Raw genomic sequence first — 25,463 nt, 5'->3', positions numbered from 1 at the left:
TCCAAACAAATTTAGGAGATTCTATCCTAATTACTAGCCAATCAAATAATTTTAAAATCAATTATACCCTAATCTAATTATGGGATAATCACATTATTTAAATCAATTATTATCCTTTTGGAATATGCTCAGAATATCCTAGTCAATCTTATCCAAAATTAACCACTTTAATTAGGATAATTACCAATTTAACAACTTTAAACATGGATAATATCAAATATAACAACTTTTGAATATTTGATTTTATCCTAAAATAAAAGATTTTATCCAAATAAAACCAACTTTATCTTTTAAAAATAAAAGATCATATTTTTAAAATATTTTAACTTATCCAAAATAAAACTGATTTTATCCTAAAATAATTCATAATTATCTTGAAATAAATTTAAAATAGGATAAACATTTTTTTCTTGAAAAACCGCAAGCCACCATCGCCGGCCACTGTGGTTGGCTAGCCGAAGCTAGCCACGGTGGTTGGCTGCCATAACAGTAGCCACTGCCGCAAGGCAGCAGCGGGCAGCTGCTCTGGCAGCCGTGGCAGCAGCCGTGCAACGCTTGCACGCTGCTGCCCACAGCCACCCCTGACCGCCTGCCCTCCCTCCCTCTCGGACTGCCACCTGGTCGGCAGCCGCCATGGCTGCGCCACCCAGTCGCGGTTGTCGACCACCTAAAACCCTTTTTTTTGTGTTTTAATTTAATTAAAATAACACTTATTAAAATTAAATTAAATCAGTCCAAAATATTAAAATTAAATCACATTCAATTTTAAAATTAGGGTTCTTCATAAAATTAATCCCAATTTAATTCTAACTTTTAAAATTAAATTGATGATCATACACAAAACACTTTTATGCATAAATCAATCCGATTAAAATTATGAATCATAAAATAAATCGAATTAAATCAAAATCAAGCACAAAAATCATATTTTAGGGCTAGGATTTTCGAAAAATTCGAAATTTAGGGTGAGGGGGTTCGAAAATTTCGAACATATTAGGGCTAAAATTCGGTCTCTTCATGGCTATTTTGAGCATAATTAAATCACATTTAATCGATTCCAAAAATTTAATCACATTAAATATAATAATTGAACCATAATTAAATTAATTTCTCCCTCTTAATTGATTAAAAAATTAACGTGGACATCAAATAATCGTATAATTATGATCTAGCGCGTTTATGCAAGAGGCTAACTGATACCACTGTAGGAGTTTATAGGTACTACGCAGCGGAAAAACATGAATCATATTCAATCAAGTACCAATCCCAAGAATCACATGCATAACACACAAGACACATAATCATACCTTTGACGCGTGAATTCCACGAAGCTATTCGACAGGAAAATCAGGGAGAGAATAGAGCCTCAAGCGTTGCTCCTCTACTTAGTCCACGAGATTCGAACGAGCCGTCCACCAATACTAGATTGGTCGAGTGATAGAGGAAAACCGCGATCACCACCTTTACGGACAACCGACCACCGCACGAACCACCACCACCACGACACACCACCGGCGCCTAGGAGGAGGAGAGAGCCGTGAGAGAGAGAGGACTATGAGAGGGGTTGGGTTTCGTGTTTGCTAATTAGGGTTTGATCACACTAATCAGTTAATTGCTTCCTTTTAGCAAACCTAGGCACCTAGTCTATTTATAATCTCATTATAATTAGACTAGGGCACGAAGCCCAAAACCACTTCTTAATCCCCATATGGCCGGCCACCTAGAGTGATGAGGCCCATGACGGGCCTCGTCCTCTAATGCTCGATCTAGCCCCTTTGTGTGACCTTATAGAATCCGTCCAATTGGGCTTTGGGCTATTTTACTAGTCCAAAGATCGTTAGTACCTCTAGCTATGGCAAAACGACGACCCAAATGTACGAACTTAATTATCTCCATAATTTGATCCGATTATATATCTAGTAATTGCACACGACGAAGACATAACTCCTTCATAAACTTGACTCTCTGTGATTGACTGACTCGAGGTTGACTCGACTCAAACTGTTTGACACATGTGTTAGACTCAAATCAAGGTGATGTGATACGACATGACTCAATGTGTACATGACTTGTGTCTGCATCGTAATGTGATCGTGCGACTCGAAAATGCAAAAAAAGCAAAAAATTTCCGTCATTTTTTGTGGAGGGTACCGATTTTCTCCCGAAAAAGAAAGACGCGAAAAAAAAATCAAAGTGTTAAGATGCATGTTGAATGAGCTTAGTTAAATGTCATTTGATACTATCTCTCAAGGTGCAAGGATTAATCCATCCTAGGCTATCTCAATGGTTGACTCAATGATGAAAGTATTTGGGTAACTTAGGCACAGAGGCTAAGCACTTCGTACTTCGTGATGCAATGATGAGTGATGTTGATATGACAAGGCATGCTTCAACTGAAAATAGTATAGTGCACCCGGAAAGAACATTAGACATATTTTAAAGAACATGGGCAAAAAAAAGAACATGCTAGTCTTTGAAAAAGAACATACTTGTGTTTGACAAAAGAACATGTTTGTGTTTGACAAGAACATGACATTACAAAGAACATAAAGTCTTTACAAAAAGAACATGTTATTTTTCATGGTTATTTGGGTGGTTAAACGTGTTTGAAAAAGAACATTATATTTGACAAAAAAGAACATTTTCGTGTTTGACAAATATATAGGTGATCATTGGGCGGACCGGGCCAAGGTTAAAAAATCAGCTCACTTCTCGAGTCGAGCCAAGTTTTGGGCTGAAGTTTTTGTGCCTAAACCTGCCCAAAATGGTCCGGCCGTGCGGGCTTTTCGTGTTGAGTATAAAAAATCAACTAAAATGCATAATAACGCAATCCCGCCCAAAAATTTAAATTTACGGGCTGGGTCCGACCGAATTTAGGGGTGAAATTTTTTTGCCCCAAACCCGTCCAAAATCAAGCCGGGTCGATCTAACTTTGATCACCTCTAACCAAATAACATAAAGTCTTTACAAAAAGAACATGATAATACAGCAAAGAACATGTTCTTTTTTCTAGTTACTCGGGTGATTGATTTTTTTTTTTTTTTTTAATGTACATACATTAAAGAACATATTGTATAATATAAAGAACATATAGTTCAAACTCAAAGAACATATTAATCAAATTTAAAGAACAAATTATGCTCACGTTCTTTATAAATATCTATAATGTTCTTTTTTTCGCCCATGTTCTTTTAAATATACCTAATGTTCTTTCCGGGTGCACCAACCATACATTATACTTCAACGTTGTGTTAAGATTCCATGACAAAGGGTTCACTACAACAATTCACCACTTATGCCACGAATTATGCCACGGGAATTATAAATTCGTGGCATAATTTGATCTTGCCACGGGAAAAATGATGTTCATTGCTAACTGAAACTAGTGCCACGACTATATTTTTTTCCCGTGGCAAATAAACACTTATGCCACACGTATTTATATTCCCGTGGCAAATAGACAGTAATGCCACGACAGTATTATTCTCGTGGCAAACAAACACTTGTGTCACGGGTATTTTATTCAATGTGACAATCATTATAACACTTGTGCCACATCAAAATTTATTTATGTGGCAAACATAGGTTAATATAAACCGACCATATTTCTTTAAAGAAAATAAACTTAGTCTAATGATAGGAATCTTACAACAAAATTTCTTTTATTATGGTTAAATTTACAATTAGTTTCAAACATGAAATACAAATTAATATGTAAAAAAAAAATAAAAAAATTCTTCAAATAAAATTGCTGGTTATGCACTATTATAAATTTATAACCATATGACATTTACCCAAATAATATTCAAATAAATTTGTTTAAAAAATGTGGTATCTTATAATTATTGATTATTTAAAATAAAAAAAAAATAAAAAAAAAAAAAAAACAATGTAGTGTAAAATGGCACAAAAAAAATATTTTCTTTTGCATTTTATTATTATTAATTTTTGTTTTTTTTTTTAATTTGCATTTTTTTAGAACATTAGCTTAGTCTTGTCAAATTGATGAATATATTTGACATTAAAAGTCATACGTTACAATAATTCTGAACAAGTAGAGCAGTACCAATGCAAAATACACTAGTACACTTGCTACGGTTTTATTCAAGCCTTTCGCTCTGGTTTTGAACCGCAAAACTAGGAGTAACACATAGGAACATGTATTTTCTATAATTCAAAATCATAGCATTTTTTACCTAATTGCTACGGTTTTATGAAAAAAAACATAGCCTTTTGCTTCACACGACTTTTGCTTCATCCACCCTCACATCCCACTGCCCTACTGGACCCCTGAAGCCATAACAGCACCAAAACCATCCCTGATCACTACCCCAAACTACACCCAAAGTCACCTACAAAGGCAGCATCAACATTAACCTTTAAGAGTCCTGCATATGTTGTCCAATCGACAGCAGCCTTCCCTTAACCAACAGCAACAGCACAGCAGAAACCAAGCTTGGAATTTCCAGTCTTTATAGCATAGCTCAGCACTTCCCCATAGTCCCTACACTCCCCCTCCATGATCTGAGAGTTCCTAGCACCACAAATAGCCCAGCAAAAGGCTATAAAGTTTGCTACATCACACTCATCCATCTTAAAAAAAAAAAAAGGGATTCCTTAATCCTTCTTCCTTGCTCACCTAATACAATCAATCAAAATAACAAAATCAGAAACAAAGAATTGAAAAAATCGAACCCAAAACACAAAAGGGGTAAATTACGAAGAAGATTATGGATATAAGTAGCCCTAATGATGATCTACGTGCACATAAGAGTAACCCTAACTTTGCCACCAGAGTAGCTATCTTCAGTGAGTTCTCTCCTGAAAACTTTATTTAGTTCAGCGTAAATGACACCATCAGCACCGAACTTTCGGTTCTTGCTCATCTGAGTAGCCATTGTAGCAGAAACCAACTTTTTTTCGTAAAAGACCCAACAATATAGCACTCCTGAAATGAACCAACCATGAAATTCAGAATTGAATTTCAGAACTAATTTCAAATCACAATCTCTCAACTGATTTCAGAACACCGTCTCAGATTTGAATTAGAAATAATTATCAGGACTTATTTCAGAGCTGAATTTCAAAACTGATTTCAGAACTGAAATTTAGTACTGATTTCATAACTAAAAAAACAAAACTGATATCTTGAAATGAATTTCAGAACTATAATTTAGATCTGCTTTCAGAGCTGACAATCAGAACTGATGTTTAGAATTGATAGGCTACAGAATTCTGAAACATATAGAACTGCATCTTAGGCTGAATTAAAATACCAATGTTCCAGCTTATTGCCTCATAATGTCCTGATGAATTAATCATATTTCTCCTTCTCCGGGAATAATTTCTTCACTGCCTTCAGGTAAGCTAGGGCATTGTTGGTCATTTATCTCTATGGTGTAGGTGCACCAGCCCTATCATCTCCAGCCATTTGAGGCTGCCCCATGATTCAACTGCCAAAATTCTATAAAGTGAAAAATAGGGGCCAGATTCATATATGATATACAAAAGAACTAAGATTTTAGGAAAGGAATCGAAGGATGACACATGTGAATAAAAAGAACCCAATGGTAGTTCAAAAACACCAGCAGTAGAATACAAAAACTCAGATATAAAGCAATGCCATCATATCGTCTTTAGTCTTAACCTCATCCCCTTTTATCAACCCATTCCCACTTTTAATTAAAGAAAATATATACAAATTTAGAATGGTAAGTGAAAATAAATCAGATTAAAAAATGGCTTTGGCAGCATATATTTAAACTTTAAACCTAACCTATAGCATATATGAGTTGTGGTTGTCACAGAAAGCCCCTCTCTAGAATTCCAATTTTAAGCATACCTTTGAAAAGAAGACTAACGTTCTTAGTTTTTTACTTCCCACAATAATTTATCCTTATATGACTCCTTCATAAGAGTTGAACTACCTTTATTGTAAACTATTTTAGCAATCAAAATTAACATAGAAAAGAATAGCTCAAATTATGATGCATTATGATTTTTTGAGACAAGCAACAAAGCATAAAGGTCTGGTATCCAACCAAACCATACTAGTCTGAGTAATACTAACAGCAGCTAATTTAATACATGTCATAGTTATTAAACTATGCAAAAGGATGACTAAATGGAGAAAAATATGGACACGAATTAAGGATCAAAGGTAGAAAAAGTAACAAGAGATAAGAACTCACAATGAACAGCTACATGCTGCAGTGTCGGTAGCAGTTGTAGCTACTGTGGTTGTGGCTTTAACAGCCTCAAACGCAACACCGAGGCATCATCTGGAGTTCGGAAAAACTAAAAGCACCAAGACCAACTACTACCATTGCATTCCTCTGTCCTTGCATCTGCTGCGAGTCTCTACTCTGGACAACACAAAAGCTATGTAAGATGGTATTTATTTGTATTTAAATCCAGTTTTAACAATAAAACAAGAAACCATAGGCAATTTTCTAAATATTCATAACATTGGTGTCATGATAGTGAGTCTTGTCAATATCAGCAAGACATTCGCAATACTGAATCCACAACTACTGATGGCTCTATATATGGACTGGTTTATAGCATCAATTTTAGGACTAAATAATCTGCTTCTACCTCTACCAATATAATCCATGATTATGGTGTAACAAACACCAAACATAACAAAATTGGTAAAAAATAAAATGAGAGAAACAAACACTCAGATAATCTACTACAAGAAAATGCCAAAAATTAGAACCAACCATCCAAAACAATCTGATCGTTGAAACCATTAGTTCAATATGATCATTTTCCAGATTTATCATACAATGAAAAAAATAGGAGAGAGGAAGAAGATTAATTTGTTTTGCTGCTTTCAATAGATTGAAAAACAAATTGGAAAAGAAAGAGCCTATTGGTAAATTTGCTCTTAATTCGTGTATTGATTGAATATCAATAAAATCAATTTCAAAATATCCAATTACAAACAATCTCATTTGTGCTATTTGATTGAATTGACTCAATTTCATTCGTGGTTTTGCACTGAAAAATTATATTTAAAGTATGGGCAAAATTTGAAATTAACTCAGTTGAAACTTAGGAGAATATATAAGGATGAATAATTTAAAGAGACAAACCCTAGATTGTGAAATTTTTAGCATCAAATTAACAAGATAGGAACCCTAAATTTCAGATTATTATCATCAAATTAACGAGATTAACTCTATATTGTGAAAATTGATGTAGGATGAATAGATAAAGAAGCAATATCTTACCTTAAAAGTTGTTTCAATGGAGGAAATCAAGAGAGGAAGCCACCCGAATGGAGACCGTGGAAAGCTGATGGAGAAAACGCTTGAAATCGGTAAGAGAATGGAGAATGGAAAATGGAGAATGTAGTAGAGAACCGAAGAACAGGAGGGAGTAGGATTTTATTATATTTTTTTTTTACGATCTTTATTTACTTATTGTTGGAGGGAATTTTTCACTAGTTGATAAATTTTTGGAGGTAATTTTCCCACAAATTTTGTTGGAGGTAATTTTCCCACAAATTTTTTTTTATCAAATTAAGGAGGTAAGTTTCCCTCCTAATTTTCACTTGTATCTTTGTAAAATTAAATGAAATTTTTGTATTTTAAGATTAGCAATTCTAGGTATTTACAAATCCCAACAACTCCGTTTGTAAAATTATAATTCTATATTAGAATTATTAAGAAATAAACATAAGAATTGAATTGCTAATAAATTTATTACATTAGTTTTGTGGTCTTATAATATATAAATGATATAATTTAATAGTATATATATATATATATATTTTTGACAGGAAGATTAAAGATTTCATTTATAAAATAGCCAAACGGCACTTACAATAAATTTTTGAGAAATTCAAAATTCCAACAAAAACATATAAAACCCTAAAATTAACATTGCAGAATTGATTGATAATAGCCTTAATAAAAAACTTCATCCGAAGCAATACAATCTGTGAGTTCGCTCTAATTCGGCATAAAATCTGCAGATGCATAATTTTTTGGATGAATATCCTTCCGTGGTCTTCTAAACTCCAGTAGAAATTGCAAAATCTTCGATCTTCATTCTTCAATAAACAAGTAATCAAAATCCCTACCATGAACACCATCTTAAGGATGGTATCTTTTTATTGAAAGCAATTAAAGAGATTTTGGGGATTTCCACCGGTAAAAAACAACGGAAGCCCCTACAAAATTCACAAATAAAAATCCAGAATGAAGGAGTTGAAGAAAAGTAGGAAATAATTGAAGAAAAAACCCTAGCAAAAGATGCTAGAAAAACCCTCCCAAGGGAAAACCCTAGAGGGAACTATCTCTCTCTAAAAACTAGAGAGAGAGAAAAAGAACATCAAGATTGTGTTAGTATATATATATATATATATATATATATATATATATATATATATATATATATACATTTAAACTATTACATAGCTCGATTAGTTTTACTTTAATCGTATTAAATTTGAATTCTAGTAGCTTATCTCGAATTGAATACCCTTATTATGAGTTTGGCATGATAAAAAATAATTGGAATTGGGTTGTTAAAACTTGCTTTTAAAATAAGATAAAATTACTCTAATAATCTTATTTGTTATTCAACTTTAACAGGATTGTTATGACAATCCCATTCAAATTTTATGACTTGAACTGATGATAATGACCCGATAATTTTTAACCGACCAGAACCAACCCATTTGTTATTTGAACCCATTATAACTCGAAATTGATAAACCTAATCCAAAACAAAATCGTTTACCGTAATGGCTGAACTAAACTGAACTAAATTGATTGGAGCTGAGATGAACTGAATTGAAATTAAGCTAAAATGATATTCACACAATATATTTTTTAAAAAAATTGATTATTAATTATGTAAGAAAACATTATTAAACATCAATTCTAAACGTTCTAATACATATGGTTCTTGTTGGTCTCAACTATCAAGATCAAATGATATCAAACAAACGTTTCTAATGTAATTAACATGGTCTTACATCAATTACTTGTAACCCACAATAACTAGATCTAAAATTGACCCAAACACTCGTGCTGTCCACTCTAGTTACATGATAATGTAATAGTAAGTATTTATATACTCCGTAGTACGTACTTTTATATTTCGAGAATACTTATTGTGGGGTTATTTATTCGAGGGTTATCTGGTCAGTTAGGGGTTAGTTATTCATGGGTTACTCGGTTGGTTATAAGTAACTTATAATAGTAACCTTTGACCGACCAAGTAACTCTTTAAATAAGTAATTTCGTTTTTTTTTAATTTTTTTTATTAATAAGCACATTTACAATATATATAGATGACCGCAGGTAGTATATATATATACTACCTCCGGTCCAAGTTAGTTGCAACTTTGGAATATTATAATCGAAGGTAGTATAATTAATGAGTTATTACATTATGAATAATCATACATGTATAATAAAAAAATAGAATTAAGCACTTAAAATTAAATCAAAAATAAAACAAACACATATCAACAAAACACAAAAAAATTAAAAAGGACATAAGCCCATTATGTTATACACTTATACTGATACTTATATAAAGTATCACTTAATCTTAATTAACAAATAATGTAATTTGACTGTTTTCAAAAAAAAAAAAAAAAAGGTAGTTCACAGATTAGGTATCTAATTACCCCAAACAAAAACAACTCACAAACACTAATCCCAAAATCGATTAGGCGCCACTTTTTTTTTTAATTAGCCGCCTCTTAATAAACTACGCAACAAAACCACAAAATTCTCCTAAAAATTCAGAAACCTTCGCACTATTAATTTATCTTTGTCTTTTGCAGGAGAAGTGGTCATTTGATGACCCTGAAAATAGGCGGGAGTGTGTTATGAAACATGCACAACGTTTATTCAGAGGTGCTAGGAGCAAATTGAAATCAAAGTACTTTAATGATAAAAACTTGAAAACAAAAGAAGAACGTCTCAAAAATAAGCCTAGTCATCTGACTAAAGTGGAATGGAAGTTCTTGGTTGACTATTGGAGTGAAGAGGCGGTTATGGTAAAATACACAGATAGTATATCTTTATTCTTATATAATTAACGTATATTATTGATTAAATCCTTTTTATTGTAGGAGAAGAGCAAAAAAGCAAGTGAAAGTAGGGCACAACAGAAGATGCCTCACTATAATGGCACTAAAAGCTTCGGTCGCACTAGACAAGAAATTGTATGTAATAACTACTCTTTCTAATTTTAACTTTTGATTCTTGCCATATATAGGACTACAATACTCTATGATGTCACATCATGCCTTAATCAGTACCTTTACTACATTCTATCATTTTCCAAAAAGCTCAAAAGGCTACACTAAATAAACTAATGAGATAAGCATCTGTTGCAGCTGTAAGTGGTTAGTGTTGCAGGCTGTTGTGGGTGGAGAGTGCTCCCCTGCTGTTGCTGCATTTTCTATGACCTGCACACAAGCCCTGCATGTATACTAGCCCCCTCCCTTCCTGCATACCAGCCCCCTCCCCCTCCCTGCCTGCACACCTGCCCCGACCCCCTCCTACCAGATGCCACCTGCCTGCACATACCTGCATCCCCTCCCTACTTGCACACCAGCTGAATTCTTTTTTTTTTAAGCGGAAGTAGTGTTTGGGGCAGGATTGCTTGTTGTGAGAACCGGATTTGTTAGTGATATGACTCAAAGGGAGTCATCCCACATTACAAAACCCCCAAATGATGGAGTAGTGTAGAGTTGCTCCCTTGCATCTAGCCCCCCTAAGTCTTAGAGGTGCTACAGCGGTTCTAAGACTTAAAGGAGACTGATGATTCACGACAGCCTTGACGTACATTACGCTCTTCTTGTTAGTGCTGAGTTTGATGGCTTGGCATACTTGGAAAACTCTGACTACATTGCTGAAAACTTCAGCTTTTGCTAAAAAGTCTAATTGGCTTACTGAAGATTTTAACTTTCCGGCTGAGACACCAATTTGCTCTGCTGAGATTTTGATTTTTCTACTGAAAAATCTGAACTTCTTTGATAATAATCTTACTTTCTTGCTACAGCAACGGAATATTCCGCTCGCTGATTAAATTCTGACTTTTGCTGAAAATTTCGATTTCCCTGCTGAAGTTTTTAATTTTTCTACTGAATAAATCTGGTTGACTTGCTGAAAAATCAGATTCTTCTTGCTGAGGAACTTTATTTCCTTGCAAAAATTTCATTTCTTCTTCTGAGATGCCTACAACCTCGCTGAAATTCTCATTTTTAAAGCTAGAAATGCTGACTGCTGCTGAAATTTTGCAAGGATATAGCTTTTTCTTCTTGAAAATCTTGTTGTTTTTTGAAACATTTGATTATCCTGCTTGCTAAAAAGTTCTGATTTTCGCTGGAAACTTCGATTTTCTTGCTGAAACTCTGACTGACTTGGTGAAAAATCTGGTTTCTCTTGCTGAGAAATATTACTGCTTTGCCAAAATCTTTAATTATCTTCTGAGAAGCTTTCTTCCTTGCTACAATTCATATTTTCCATCGAAAAAACTGAAACTACTGCTTAGATTTTGTGAGAATATCGATTTTTCTTCTGAAAAATCTTACTGTCTTGCTGAAAATTCTGATTTCTTTTGCTGACAAACCTTGCTTCTTTGCAAACATTCTGAATTTTCTTTCAAGGAAGCTTAATATCTGGTTGAAAATTCTTACTTCTTCCTTGAATATTTTGATTTCCTACTGAGAGTTTTGATGTTTCTACTGAAAATTCTTACCACTCCGCTGAAATTTAATTTTCTTGCTGCTGAAACATCTGATTATCCTGTTGAAAATTCCGATTTTCCACTGCAAAATATGACTGACTTGCTGAAAATCTTGATTTTCTGCTGAAAAGTCTGAAATCCTTTTCTGAGAAACTTGCACACCAGGGTTGTAGGCTATATTATCCAACAAAACTTGCACACCAGCTGATTTTTTTTTTATTTATTTATTTTTTATTTTTATTAGCTGAATTCTGGACACCAAAACTGAGCAGTAGCTTGTAGGCTTCAGGGTCTGTAGGTCTTATTATCCAACAAAACTTGCACAACAGCTGATTTTTTTTTTAATTATTATTAGCTGAATTCTGGACACATGGAAATTTAAATTCTATTGGACATAACTAAATGTCATTAGCTTCTAAACCACTTAAAATTTTACGAAGTAATTCTCGCACTTATTCAAAATATGCAAACGTACAATAATTAGGAGCGTAATTTGATTCTAAAAACTCTGTAATGTTTGTAGAAGAAGAAGAATGGAGGGAAGTGTTCTCGAGTTGATGTATTGGTTGCAACTCGTACAAGAAAATCTGAGAAGGCTGTGAATGCAATCAATTTGGCAAATAACACTCATGCAGTAGTAAGTTTATAAGTTTTATGTTTGTTATTTTCTATTTAACATTTACCATCTTATCTTCTAACTTAATATTGTTTATTCATAGGATGAGATAAACAAATTAAAGGAACAAAGAGAGCAAGGTCTTAATGAGAAAACAGATGAGCAAATTATTCAGGATGTGCTTGGCAAAGATACACATGGGTATTTGAAAGCTCATGGACCTGGTAGAAGTATAACGCAACATTTTAAAGTAAAGCCCTCTCGAATTGATCTTACTCAAGAGGTGAATGAAGTTAAAAAGAAAGCAGATCAAGCAATTGAAGATGCAAGAAAAGAAGCTGAAACTGCTAGAACAGAAGCAGAACAGGCTAAATTAGAAGCTGAACAAGCCAAAAAAGAGGTAGAAGCTATTAAGAATGACGTGGACAGAAAAATTGCTGATAATAATGCAGTTTGGGAGAAGAAGTTTAGTCAACTTCTGGATTTTCTTGGAGCAGGAAGTTCATTAGATTCTGATGATTTAGGAAGTCAAGGTTCAAAGGAATGAAGTAAGTAATGCTATCTTCACCTGTTATACATTATTCATTGGTGCATGATTCATCTTAGATATAAGTTTATGAGCTTAAAGTAGTTATACATTATTCACCTGTTATAGCAGCAGTAGTTAGACATTAAAGAATTTTGCCTTGTGCGAGTTGTTATAATTTATGAGCTTAAAGTAAATTGTTCTATATTTTGTGTCAATTTGACTTTTTCATTTTGAAAACATATCCTTTTTTTGGTGCTCTTTTTGAAAAAATATTAACTTGATCATTTATCTATTTATTTATTGTAGGTAACAAGGAGCGAAGCACAGACATATTGTCACATTGTACATATATATAGAGTATATATTGTTCTTCAGCAAAACGATTTGAGTGTTTTATTTTTTATTTATTTTAGTAAGAGTGAGCTAGTGATGAGACAATGAGACAATTGATTTCTAGTATGTTTGTATGTATGGATATCGAATTCAAGTATGTTTGAATGAATGGGATTCCAAGACATAATATCACCTTTTTAATGTTATATATCGATTTCAAGAATGACAAATATGACATATTTGAGAAAAACTCCATCCTTAATATTCAGTTATGCGTATACCATAAATGCTGCAACAAATTAAAGCTTATGCCCATTGAAATTATTAGCCACGATAGTCATTAGTGTAAAATGATATTATTTGTCACGATAGTAATGTGGCAATGGATTTATTTGCCACGGTATTATTTGTGGCAAATAAATAATTAGCTACAGTATATTGCGGCGACAAAGTTTATTAGCCACGGTAATATTTGTGGCAAAGAAGATTACTGATCACGGTAATGTTTGTGGAAACTAAGTTTATTAGCCACGGTAGAATTTGTGGCAAAGAACTTGTTAGCCACATTAATATTGGTGGCAAGTGAATTTGTTTGCCACGTTACATACCCGTGGCATAAAATTCGAAATTTGCCACAACATCCATTTTCCCGTGGCAAATTTCCTAGCCACGGCCTCTTGTGTCACAAGAGTAAATTTAAAAATTCCCGTGGCTACACTACATTGCCACGAGAATTTTAAACTTGTGCCACAATTTTACTCGTGGCACAAAGGTGAATTTGTTGTAGTGGTTCCTAAGGGAAGGTATATTTGGTCATGTATATGTGCAGTGTATGAAAGTGACACTAAATTTAGGTTGCAAAGGCTAAGTGTGTGGAGAAAATATTATTAAAAAGAGTCCAATGGTGGTGACTCTTAGGCTAGGTAAGCTAATGATGTAGGGATCAAGCCCCCAAGTCTAGCTCTAAAACTATCCGCAACACTAAACTTTCCACACTTTCGCTTCATTCGATTATGGCTCGACGTGAAAGGTACTCATCACTGAGTTTGGTTTTGGGGAGACACAAATGGGTGTCTACAATAACGTATTAAAAACTCCGTTTTCATTCACCAATTCTCATCGTTCACGAGTTCTCATCTACAATCAGTTTTAATTAGCATTCTTTAATCATTCAATTCTTTCTTTCTCTTTTCTAAACTTTGTTTTCACATACAAAATTCCGCATTCACAAGATTTAGATACACCTAGCCATATTCGAAGTTGCCTTCACCTTAGACGTGAAAGGTTTAATTTCTGAGGGTTTGGTCCAAAATCTCTCTTTCAATTATTTAATTTAATTGTTTGTTTATTATTTTCCTTGAAGTTACTAACGTGTAAATTTTGTTATTAGAAAGAGGTACGAGGCATCAAAGTAAGTACTTTAATGATTTTTATTGATGTTATGATGTAGAAATCATGTTTACATTGTTATTATGATATTCCTAATATCATGTCTAGGGTAACTTTAATATTAAATATGATTGTTACGATGCTTCCTATGTTCTTCCTAATACTTATGATTGTTAGTATCATGTTAGGGTTAAAGATTTGATTTTTATTGCTTAGTGACATGCTAGGGTTTGTTATTAATCTTGTTAGTATCATGCCTAGGATCTTGCTATTTTTATTATGCTTTAATATTAACATGATTATGATTATAATTGTTATAATTTATGATGATTATGAATGTTATTATTATTATTTTAATATGACAATGATTATTATTTTTATAATCATTATTTTTATTATTATTAGTATGTTGCTTGTTTATATTCATTGTTATTGCTTGATCACGCCTTTCATGCATGTTTAAAGGGGATCTATACTTGTAATCACGCTTAATAAGATAATTAATAATCTTGTTAGGGTTGATTATGATTTCAAGTGATCGCCAATAATAGTTTATTTGTGCATTAAATTCAACCAACATAGATAAACAGGTTTAGGGTTAATCCTATTGATTGTATGTTAATTAAAAAGCGCACATGAATGCGATCAGAATAAAGTAGAGGTCTATTATTAGGGCAGGTTCAATCTCTTTTAGGTTGGATTTGTACCTTCATCCCCGAACCCTTATTTGGTTCTAGACCTTATGGAGTTGACGATCTCTTGGATCGTTAAGGGGTGTAACCTTCATCCTATGAACGGTTTACAAGTTCCTAAAAACTTGTTGGCGACTCTTTTGCTTTATCTTCTTCTCTTTTGGACGCCACCGTACTTTAGTGTATGATCACAATGGGGTTCAAGCTAGTGGGATTAAAGCTAGTGGGACACCACCCTACAGGTATTATATTTTTTTTTTTTGAGGCAAAGAATTACAATTCTTTTATTAAATAATAATATAACTGTTAAATATGGAAGAGAAAATATAGAGAGATGAGGGAAGATTGTTACGTTGTATTTCACATTCCATCTAGTACGGGATATATATAATGTACATTACCTAGGGTTCCATCAACGGATAAGACCAAATACCCAACTCTAGAGTATTCTAGATAATGCATGGGATAATAGTCATCCATATTTAGATATTATCATAACATTCCCCCTTGGATGACTATATATTGAATAAAACAATAACAAACATTTACTATAAAACCCATACAAAATAATACACTATAATGCGCATAAGATGTTGCCTCGTTAAAAACCTTACCAGGAAAACCCAGTGGGAAAAAACCATGGTTAAGGAAAAAAGAGTGCACCGCGAATTAACTCCCCCTCATGACTACATCACTTGAGATCTATGAGATGACGCAATCCAATGCCATAAGCTAACTTTTTGAATGTTGCTGTCGGAAGAGCCTTAGTAAATAAGTCTGCTAAATTCTCACTTGAACGAATCTGCAATACATTTATATCTCCATTCTGCTGAAGATCATGAGTGAAGAAAAATTTGGGTAAGATGTGCTTTGTTTTGTCGCCTTTGATGTATCCTTCCTTAAGTTGAGCAATACAAGCTGTGTTATCCTCATATAAAGTTGTTGGTGTCTCTTTCCCAGATGATAATCCACAAACTTCTTTTATATGTTGAACTACCGACCTTAACCATACACATTCATGACTAGCCTCGTGAATTGCTAAAATCTCATAATGATTGGAAGAAGTAGCTGCAATGGTTTATTTCATGGAACGCCAAGAAATGGCAGTACCACCATATGTGAACACATATCCAGTTTGTGAGCGACCATTATGAGGATCAGATAAATAACCTGAATCTGCAAAACCAATCAAATTTTCTTTGGACAACTTTGGGAAAAATAAACCCATATCCTTCGTACCTTGAAGGTAACAAAGTAAATGTTTAATCCTATTCCAATGCCTTTTGGGTTGGACATGAACTAAACCTTGCTAATAAATTAGCTGAAAATGATATGACGGGTCGTGTATGACTTGCAAGGTACATTAGTGCTCCAATTGCACTAAGATATGGTACTTCAGGACCAAGAATTTCTTCATCATTTTCCCGAGGTCGGAATGGATCTTTCTCTATTTCAAGTGATCTTACAACCATAGGGTTGCTCAATGGATGTGCTGTATCCAAAGAAAATCTTTTAAGAACCTTTTCTATGTATGTTCATTGATGCACAAGGATTCCATTCTCTAGGTGCTCTATTTGTAACCCCAAGCAGAATTTTGTCTTTCCTAGATCTTTCATTTCGAACTCTTTCTTTAAATAATTGACAGTCACTGAAATCTCTTCAGGAGTTCCAATGATATTCAAATCATCAACATACACTGCAATTATAACAAATCCTGATCCAAATTTCTTTATAAAAATACATGGGCTGATAGGATCATTCTTATAACCTTATTTCAACAAATACTCACTTAGACGGTTATACCACATATGCCCAGATTGTTTCAATCCATAAAGAGATTTGTTCAATTTAATACAGAAATATTCTCGAGAACTAGATTTTGCTGCTTCTGGCAGCTTGAATCCTTCTGTGAGCTTCATGTAAATGTCATTATCCAGTGGGCCATATAAATAAGTTGTGACTACATCCATCAAATGTAAGTCAAGTCCTTCTTTTATTATCAGACTAATCAAAAATCTAAAAGTAGTTGCATTCACCATAGGAGAATATGTCTCCTCATAATCAATACCAGGTCTTTGTGAGAATCCTTGTGCAACTAAGCGTGCCTTATATCTTAAAAATTCACCCTTTCCATTTCTCTTTCGCACAAAGACCCATTTATATCCCACTGGCTTTACACCTTCAGGTGTACGGACTACAGGTCCGAATACTTCTCTTTTTCCAAGAGATTTTAATTCTGCTTCAATTGCTTCTTTCCATTTTGGCCAATCATTTCTTTGTCTACATTCTTCAATGGATTTTGGTTCATGATCCTCATTATTATCCATAACATCTAAGGCTACATTGCATGCAAAAACATCATCGACGTCGATTTAATTTCGGTTCCATGTAATTCCAGACATGATATAATTTATTGAAATTTCTTCATTATCAGGTACCTGAATTTCTTCTTGTATCATGTCTAAAGTCTATTCTGGAGATCCTTTGGAAATTATTTCTTCAATTTGACCATCATCAATCAATGCTCCTTTTCTTTTCCGAGGATTCTTATCTTTGGAACCTATTGGTCTTCCACGTTTCTGACGTGGTTTAGACTCATTAGCAAATTTATTTTGTCCTTCCGGGACATCTATTTTAAATGGAGCATCTACAGCTGGAATATGTGACCTGATCACTCTTTTTGGGTCAGCAAACGAGTCTGGCAATTGATTCGCTAAACTTTGTAAATGAATTATCTTTTGAACTTCCAGATCACATTGTTTAGTTCGAGGATCAAGATAGGATAATGATAATTCATTCCATTTGATTTCCTTTTCCAGCTCTCTCTTTTCTCCCCCTAATGCTGGGAAAAATGACTCGTTAAAATGACAATCTGCAAAACGAGCTGTAAATAAATCCCCTGTTGTAGGCTCGAAATATTTAATTATTGACAAGGATTCAAACCCAACATATATCCCCAACCTCCTTTGAGGACCCATTTTAGAGCGTTGTGGTGGAGCTATTGGAACATAAACCACATCCAAAAATTCTTAGATGGGAAATATTTGGTTCCTGACCATAAACCAATTGTAATGGAGAGAACTTGTGATAAGTTGTTGGCCTAATGCGAATTAGTGTTGCTGCATGTAATATAGCATGTCCCTAAGCAGAAATTGGGAGATTGGATTTCATAAGCAATGGTCTAGCAATTAACTGAATACGTTTTATTAATGACTCTGCCAGACCGTTTTGTGTATGAACATGTGCTACAGGATGTTCAACATTTATCCCAATGGGCATGCAATAACCATTACAAGCTTGAGATGTAAATTCACCAGCATTATCAAGCCGAATAGTCTTAATGGGAGTATCTGGAAAATGTGCCCGTAACTTAATCAATTGGGCAAGTAATCTCGCAAACGCCAGGTTACGAGTTGATAACAAAGACACATGTGACCATCTAGTTGATGCATCAATTAAAACCATCAAATATCTAAATGGTCCACATGGGGGATGTATGGGCCCACAAATATCTCCTTGTATACGTTCCAGAAAACTAATTGATTCAAAATTAATTTTAGCTGGTGATGGACGAATAATCAACTTGCCTTCTGAGCAAGCAGCACATGAAAAATTATTATGAAGAATCTGTTGGCTCTTCAAAGAATGTCCACATGAATTCGTAATTATTTTTCGTATCATTATTGAACCGAGATGGCCTAACCGGTCATGCCAAACAACAAAATTATCAGTAAACTTCTGGTTTACTATAGCATGAGCTTCAATAGCATTGATTTTTGTGTATTATAAACCATTGGAGAATGTAGGTAGTTTCTCCAAAACATGTTTTGAGCCTTGAGTTATATTTGTGATTTGAAGGAATTCATTATTTTGTTCATTGATTGTCTCAATATGATAGCCATTGTAGCGAATATACTTAAAACTTAATAAATTTCTTTGAGACAATGGGGAGTATAAAGCATCAATTATTTTAATTTCAGTTTCCCAAGGCAATTTTATAGTGGCTCTTCCGGAGCCCTCAATGATATTTGTACTACCCGATATGGTACTTACATTAATCCTTTTCATCATCAAATGAGAGAAATATTTTTTATTTTTAAGTATTGTATGTGTAGTTGCACTGTCAGCAAGACATAATTCTTCACCATTCATAGCAAATTGAACTTGAGTAATATCCATGTTCTTCATGAAATAAAACACATGTCAAAATATTAAGCATAAAAATAAAGATGATAAAACAAATAAATCAATAAAAACACTCAAATAGTTCATAAATTTATAAAGCAAAAATCCTTATTACAACGAAAGAAATAAACTTAAGTAAATCACTAGAATAAGCAAACATAAGTCTAATACTTAAAACTGACATATAACAATATAATTTTAATTATTCCCTTCTGGGGCAGTGAAGAAATCAACAACTTCTAAATGAGTTGTACTGCCAAAATCAAAATTATTCCCTTCCGGAGAAGTAAGGAAATCAGCAACATCAAATTGATTGGCATTGCCAAAATCAAAATTACCTTCACCATCTTCAAGAACAAGGTTTGCCTCAACTTTCTTTCCTTTCTTCAATGATTTTTGGTAAAGTTCAATAAGATTCTTTGGAGTTCTACAAACCCGAGACCAATGACCTTTTCCTCCACAACGGTAACATATATTGGTATCACTTTTCTCTTTATCATCCCTACGTTCCCACTTCTGGTGGGAATGTGAGTTTGTGAAATGACCTCCACGACTTCTACCATATCCACGTCCACGACCCCGGCCGCGCCATTGGCCACAACCACAACCTCTACCTCGACCACTACTGCTGGAATGGTCTCTGTTTTTAATTTCTTTCCCTTTGTGGGTTGTCACATTCGCTTAAGGGAATGGAGTAGAGCCAATAGGACTAGATTCATGATTTTTCATTAACAGCTCGTTATTTTGCTCAGCCACAAGAAGACAAGATATTAATTCAGAATATTTCTTAAAACCTTTTTCTCTATATTGTGTTTGCAGGACAATATTATTAGCATGAAAAGTGGAGTATGTCTTTTCAAGCATTTCTGCATCACTAATATTTTCTCCACATAATTTCAATTGAGAAGTTATTTTAAACATAGCTGAGTTATATTCACTAACAGATTTAAAATCTTGCAATCTGAAATTCAACCATTTGTAACGAGCTCTGGGGAGTATCACTGTTTTTTGGTGGTCATACCTTTCCTTTAGATTACTACAAAGGATTTGTGGGTCTTTCACAGTTAAATATTCATTTTTGAGCCCTTCATGGAGGTGATCATGGCTTTAGCCTTATCTTGAGGTGTTGCCTTATTAGGCTCTTTGATTGTTTCACCAAGCCCTTTAGCATCTAGGTGTATTTCAGCATCTAACACCCATGATAAATAATTCTTTCCTGTAATATCAAGGGCCACAAATTCAAGTTTGGCAAGATTCGACATTATTCACTATATAAAATAACATTAAAAAAAATAAGTATATATAAATAATATCCAAAATATGTATTAAACGTTATAATCATGCATAAATATACTTGATACAAATCATGCATAAATAAGAATGAAATAGAAGATGAGAACGTTAGCATGGAGAAAAATAAGAGTGGAACCTTAAATTATATACCATGCTCTGTATTCGCTATATATGCTAATATTCCAATAAATAAGCATGCAAAAGTAGATAAATGTTAAATTATAATTGTTATGGGCTGCGATCATACTTACATGATCTGATAATAATATAGGATTCTAGAAAAATGTTTGGTAATCCTACTCAGTTGACTAGCAATGGTGTTGATAACGTGTTAAATATGAAAGAGAAAATATAAAGAGATGAGGGAAGATTGTTAAGTTGTATTTCACATTCCATCTAGTACGGGATATATATATAATGTACATTACCTAGGGTTCCATCAACGGATAAGACCAAATACCCAACTCTAGAGTATTCTAGATATTACATGGGATCAGTCATCCATATTTAGATATTATCATAACAATAACTCAATTATAATTAAAATTTTAAAAAAGAACCAATTGTATTTTGACACTTGGCATAATTGACTCAAACAACCGGTTACCTATAAAACTAACTGGTCACAACTCATTTTGGGATATCGAGTAAAGGTCAACGTATTTTGAGCTAACCGCATAAAGTTTGGTTTATTCTTAACAATTTTTCCTTTATAAAAAAATACAAGTGAGAAAATCAAGACCGGAGAGAGAGAGAAATAATTAAAATGCATAAAATAAAGAAGACATTCATATATACTGATATAATGAGCTATTGCTCACTACTTAATAAAATACAAAAATCACAATCAACATAAATCTAAATAGGTTATTAAAAAAAATAATAAAAAATAAAAAAAAAATAAAAAAATAAATAAAAAAAACATGAGAAAAACCCCCTATCCATTCCTAATTTCCTAATGCAGACCTCCAAACTAACTTCTTAATTTTGACATTAGCATATTCAAAAAATCACGTTAAAACTAAACATTACTCCTTACTACCCCGTACATCAACACCTACTTATCACATTACCAAATTTTATTTATTTTTTTCTAATGTGATAACCAAACTTGAACGATAAAAACATTAGTACATACTACATGCCCCCTACTTTATCAACTAAAGCAAGCTAAAATTGATCATCAAAAGGTTGCTCTCTTGAGGGAAGTAAAAGTAATTTTAGCACCTAAAGGAGAGACACCAACATCAATACCAAACGAGTCGTACCTCAAGAACAACTGTACGACCAACAACCTCGAAATCAGCACAACAAAATCTTTACCAGCACATTGCTTATTATGAACAGTCGGGCTTTGGGTTTCCGGCCCGTTTGACCACAAAACATGCTTCAACTTTTCTTCACCTTCTTCTCCAACAAACCGATCAGCTACAAACTCTTCAGCCCGATCAAATATCCTCGGATCCTTCGTTGCGAACGGCTGAAACCCGAACAGCATCTCACCTTCCTTAACTTCATACGCAGCGTCGTGGGATTCGATAAGGAGATCCTTTTTAGCCCGCCCAAACTGTAGCGGGACGGGCGGTTCGATTCGGAGGGACTCGTACACTACTGATTTCATCAAGGGCATTTGTTCCATGGCTGACATGGTGAGTTTTCCTCCGTTGGATCGGACAGCGGATCGAATCTCCTCCGCGAGTCGACGGTGGAGATTCACCCCGGCTCGTCCGATTTGCTTGATCATGTTAGGAAAAAAGATCTTCATCCCACCAAATGAATTAAAGCACGTGGTGAATATAAGGTTGTGACATGCCTCGTCACGTGAGATCCCGAGTTTGGAGGCTTCTTCGAGAAGATCGGTTGAGTTTTGGTAGAAAAAGTTGTAAAGTTTTTTGTAATCTTTTTTGATTAGTGAAAATGGAAGGCGAAAGCTATGAAGTGTTAGTTCTTCGATTGGTTTTGGTAGTCCAAGTGTGAGAATTGGGCCAAGTTGGAATAATACCCATTTTGATATTATTGATGGTGCTGTTCTTCCAAGTTCTGAATCTTCTGGATTAACCCCGTACCACGCCCGGGCCAAAAAGTCGAAAGCGGCTTGATCGTTGGCCTCGTTGAACTTGGCCTTCCCATGTGTGGCTAGCTCGTTCTCTAGCTCATCGAATAAGTTGGAGTAAGATGTTTCGAACTCGGGAAGAACTCGGTGGCGGGTGGTGCTGACTAGCTTGAACATTAGTTGTTTCAATTTCTCGTGACTCGGCTCGGATGGGTCGAGGTACGAGAGGACACGGTATCCTCCGGTGAGTTCGAGGGAGGGAGTGTAAGTTCCGGTGAAGACGTCCTTCTTTTCGACTTTGGAAGTGTCGAAGAGTGTCGGAAAACTCTTACCATCGAGCAAAACGACGACGTTTGGGTCAGAGGAGATCAAAGGACCAGGTGGCATGTTGACTCTAAAAACAGTTGACTTGTACTTTTGGACTCTAGATTTGAAAAACTCCTCCCTTCCTTGATTGTAAAAGTAATCGTGGCGATCGTTGATTGGACCGACGATTGGAAGACCATAATCGCCGGGGATCTTCTTGATCGGTAGGCTACTCGCCTTTGAGGGTTCCGTGGGTGGTTGCACGGTAAGAGTAGCATAGATCCGGCCTCGACCGCCACCACAGAATAATTTGCGGTTAGCGGGAGAGGTAGCGCTGTTGTTACTAAGTGGGGGTAGTAGTGATGAAGATAGTGCCATTATTGTGGAAGGCACAAGATTTAGAAATTGGATGGGAGAGGAAAAATTAAAGGAATGGTGGTAAAGGAGTTGAAGTTGGTAGTGGGCTTATTTTTGTAATGGGTGTTAAATGTGGTTTGCTGCGTTGTGTTGGTGATGCAGAGCACTATATATATACTCTAAAGGTGGTCGTAGTACTCGTATAATAAAGTGGGAAAATTAAAACTCGTGTTAAATGGAGGGAAATAAATATAGTACCGATTACTCTTGAGTATAAAGTAGAAATTATAGTTGGGTGTAGGGTCCTAGGGAAGAAAACGGCAGGACGGTGAGGATTCCGATTTAGTGATTATGTTTTTGGGACTTTAAAGAATTGGGATAAGGACTTATATTAATTCCTCCGTCCGGAAATGTTTGACCGAAGTCATATATTATATTGTCTCCGTTTTGAAAAGTTTGATTTACTTACGGAGAACTATTTATAGGATCAATATAAATAAGTTTAATCATATTTAAGGTTTTATACGATATAAATAAATTAGCATATGGGATCTTATTAGCTTCCTTTTACTCCATATTATATTGTATCAAAAAAAAAAAAAAAAATCATTTTATTATAAATATTTTAAACATCAACTTTTTATAATTTTACTTATACATAACCGAATATATTCATTATAAATCGCGCAAATGCAAAGTGAGTCGAAATTTCAGGAACGGATGGAGTATGAAAAATCTATGGTATTTATCCTTCATTCAAAATACTAAAAAAAAAAAAAATACTATATTATACTACCTTTGTTTCTAAAAGTTCAACTCACTACTATTCATGTGGTCAAAATAAAATATATTTGACCACATTTTATGATTTATATAATCAAAATAAATTAACAAATTTGATTTTATTAGATTCCCTTATTATGATAAAATTTTCAAATATTAAAATTTTATACGGAGTAATTTTTACTTATACATAGCCGAAGTTATAAATGGTCAAAGATGTTCATTGGAGATTGTACTAATGCAATGTGAGTCGAACTTTCAAACAACGGAAGGAGTTCTATTTTTTTAAAAAAAAAAATTATGTCAAAATTAATTATAAATGATTTTTTCTTATTGTTAAATTTATTTTTTATTATTTTAATATTTTTTAACTTCTTTTAATAGTAAAAACTTTATATTGTAAATTAATTATGAACATTTTACAAAAAAAAAATTCAAAACTTATTTTCAAAAATGATAATGAATTATAAAAATTAGAAAAATAAGTATAATTAAATTTTACATTAGAAAATAGGAAAAATGGAAAAGAAAAATCCAACTTTTGCAGTTATTTCTCCTAAAAATCCAACCTTCAATTTATTCCTCAAAACTCCAACCTTTAAATTTATACCCCACCTTCTCCAACAGATCCATTTGACCTTTAACTTGTTAAATAGGTTAAAAAGTTTTTTTTTTTTTTTTTTTATTCACTCAATTTCCTTTCTCACTCCTCCTCTTTCTCTCTCCGCCAATTCCTCCACCACAACAACCAGCACGCCACCAATATGCTACCAACACCACCAGAACACCAACAACACCAGTCAACCACCACAGCCCATCCCCTAACCACTCTCACCATCATAGCCCATCCCCTAACCACTCTTACCAGAACCACTCTCTCACCACCACACCCATCCCCTAACCACTCTCACCACCACCATGACATGAAATCCCACCATAACCACCCCAAACTACTCGCACCACCACCACAACCCGTAACCCAATCACCACCACCAAAATTCGAAACCCGAACCCAGCCAATTCGCAGCCACAACCAACTCGCAGCCACCACAAAACCGCCCCTTAAACACCCTCTCACCACCCCGTACAAACCCTAATTAGTTTTTTAGGGATTCAATTTCGAGGAGGATCGCCGGCTGTAACTAGGGGAACAAGAGTTGGCGGCGACTTTAACAAGGGTTCGAGGTGGATGGTCGGAGGTTT

General features: G+C 34.2%; 1 protein-coding gene, 1 long non-coding RNA gene and 1 pseudogene across 2 annotated transcripts; 1 reads left to right on the top strand and 2 right to left on the bottom strand.

The window, feature by feature from the left end:
• Positions 1-4,055: 4,055 nt before the first annotated feature.
• Positions 4,056-7,399, bottom strand: LOC145637859 (uncharacterized). Its single transcript, XR_014114518.1, has 3 exons — positions 7,239-7,399; positions 4,785-4,948; positions 4,056-4,639 (listed from the first exon to the last, which is right to left on the bottom strand). It is a non-coding gene; the product is annotated as an uncharacterized LOC145637859 (long non-coding RNA).
• A 2,411-nt stretch (positions 7,400-9,810) lies between these two features.
• Positions 9,811-13,408, top strand: LOC145637858 (uncharacterized). Its single transcript, XM_081688872.1, has 5 exons — positions 9,811-10,027; positions 10,103-10,195; positions 12,248-12,361; positions 12,444-12,888; positions 13,176-13,408. Exons 1-4 carry the CDS (start codon positions 9,857-9,859, stop codon positions 12,885-12,887), a joined length of 822 nt encoding a protein of 273 aa, XP_081544998.1. The 5' UTR covers positions 9,811-9,856; the 3' UTR covers position 12,888; positions 13,176-13,408.
• An 8,120-nt stretch (positions 13,409-21,528) lies between these two features.
• Positions 21,529-23,607, bottom strand: LOC145637856 (allene oxide synthase 1, chloroplastic pseudogene; annotated as a pseudogene).
• Between the last annotated feature and the right edge of the window lie 1,856 nt (positions 23,608-25,463).

Source organism: Chenopodium album, chromosome 7, assembly GCF_948465745.1.
Source record: "Chenopodium album chromosome 7, dcCheAlbu1.1, whole genome shotgun sequence".
Taxonomy (NCBI): Eukaryota; Viridiplantae; Streptophyta; class Magnoliopsida; order Caryophyllales; family Amaranthaceae; genus Chenopodium; species Chenopodium album.
The sequence above is the reverse complement of the archived record's forward strand: the minus strand, read 5'-3'. Positions and strand labels throughout refer to the sequence as shown.

What these genes read in the sequence shown, in the direction of transcription:
- LOC145637858 (XM_081688872.1), top strand. Translation starts at nt 9,857, where the DNA reads ATGAAACATGCACAACGTTTATTCAGAGGTGCTAGGAGCAAATTGAAA. An exon ending in GGAGTGAAGAGGCGGTTATG is followed by an intron (nt 10,028 to 10,102) that starts GTAAAATACACA and finishes TTTTTATTGTAG; the next exon opens with GAGAAGAGCAAAAAAGCAAG. An exon ending in CAAATAACACTCATGCAGTA is followed by an intron (nt 12,362 to 12,443) that starts GTAAGTTTATAA and finishes GTTTATTCATAG; the next exon opens with GATGAGATAAACAAATTAAA.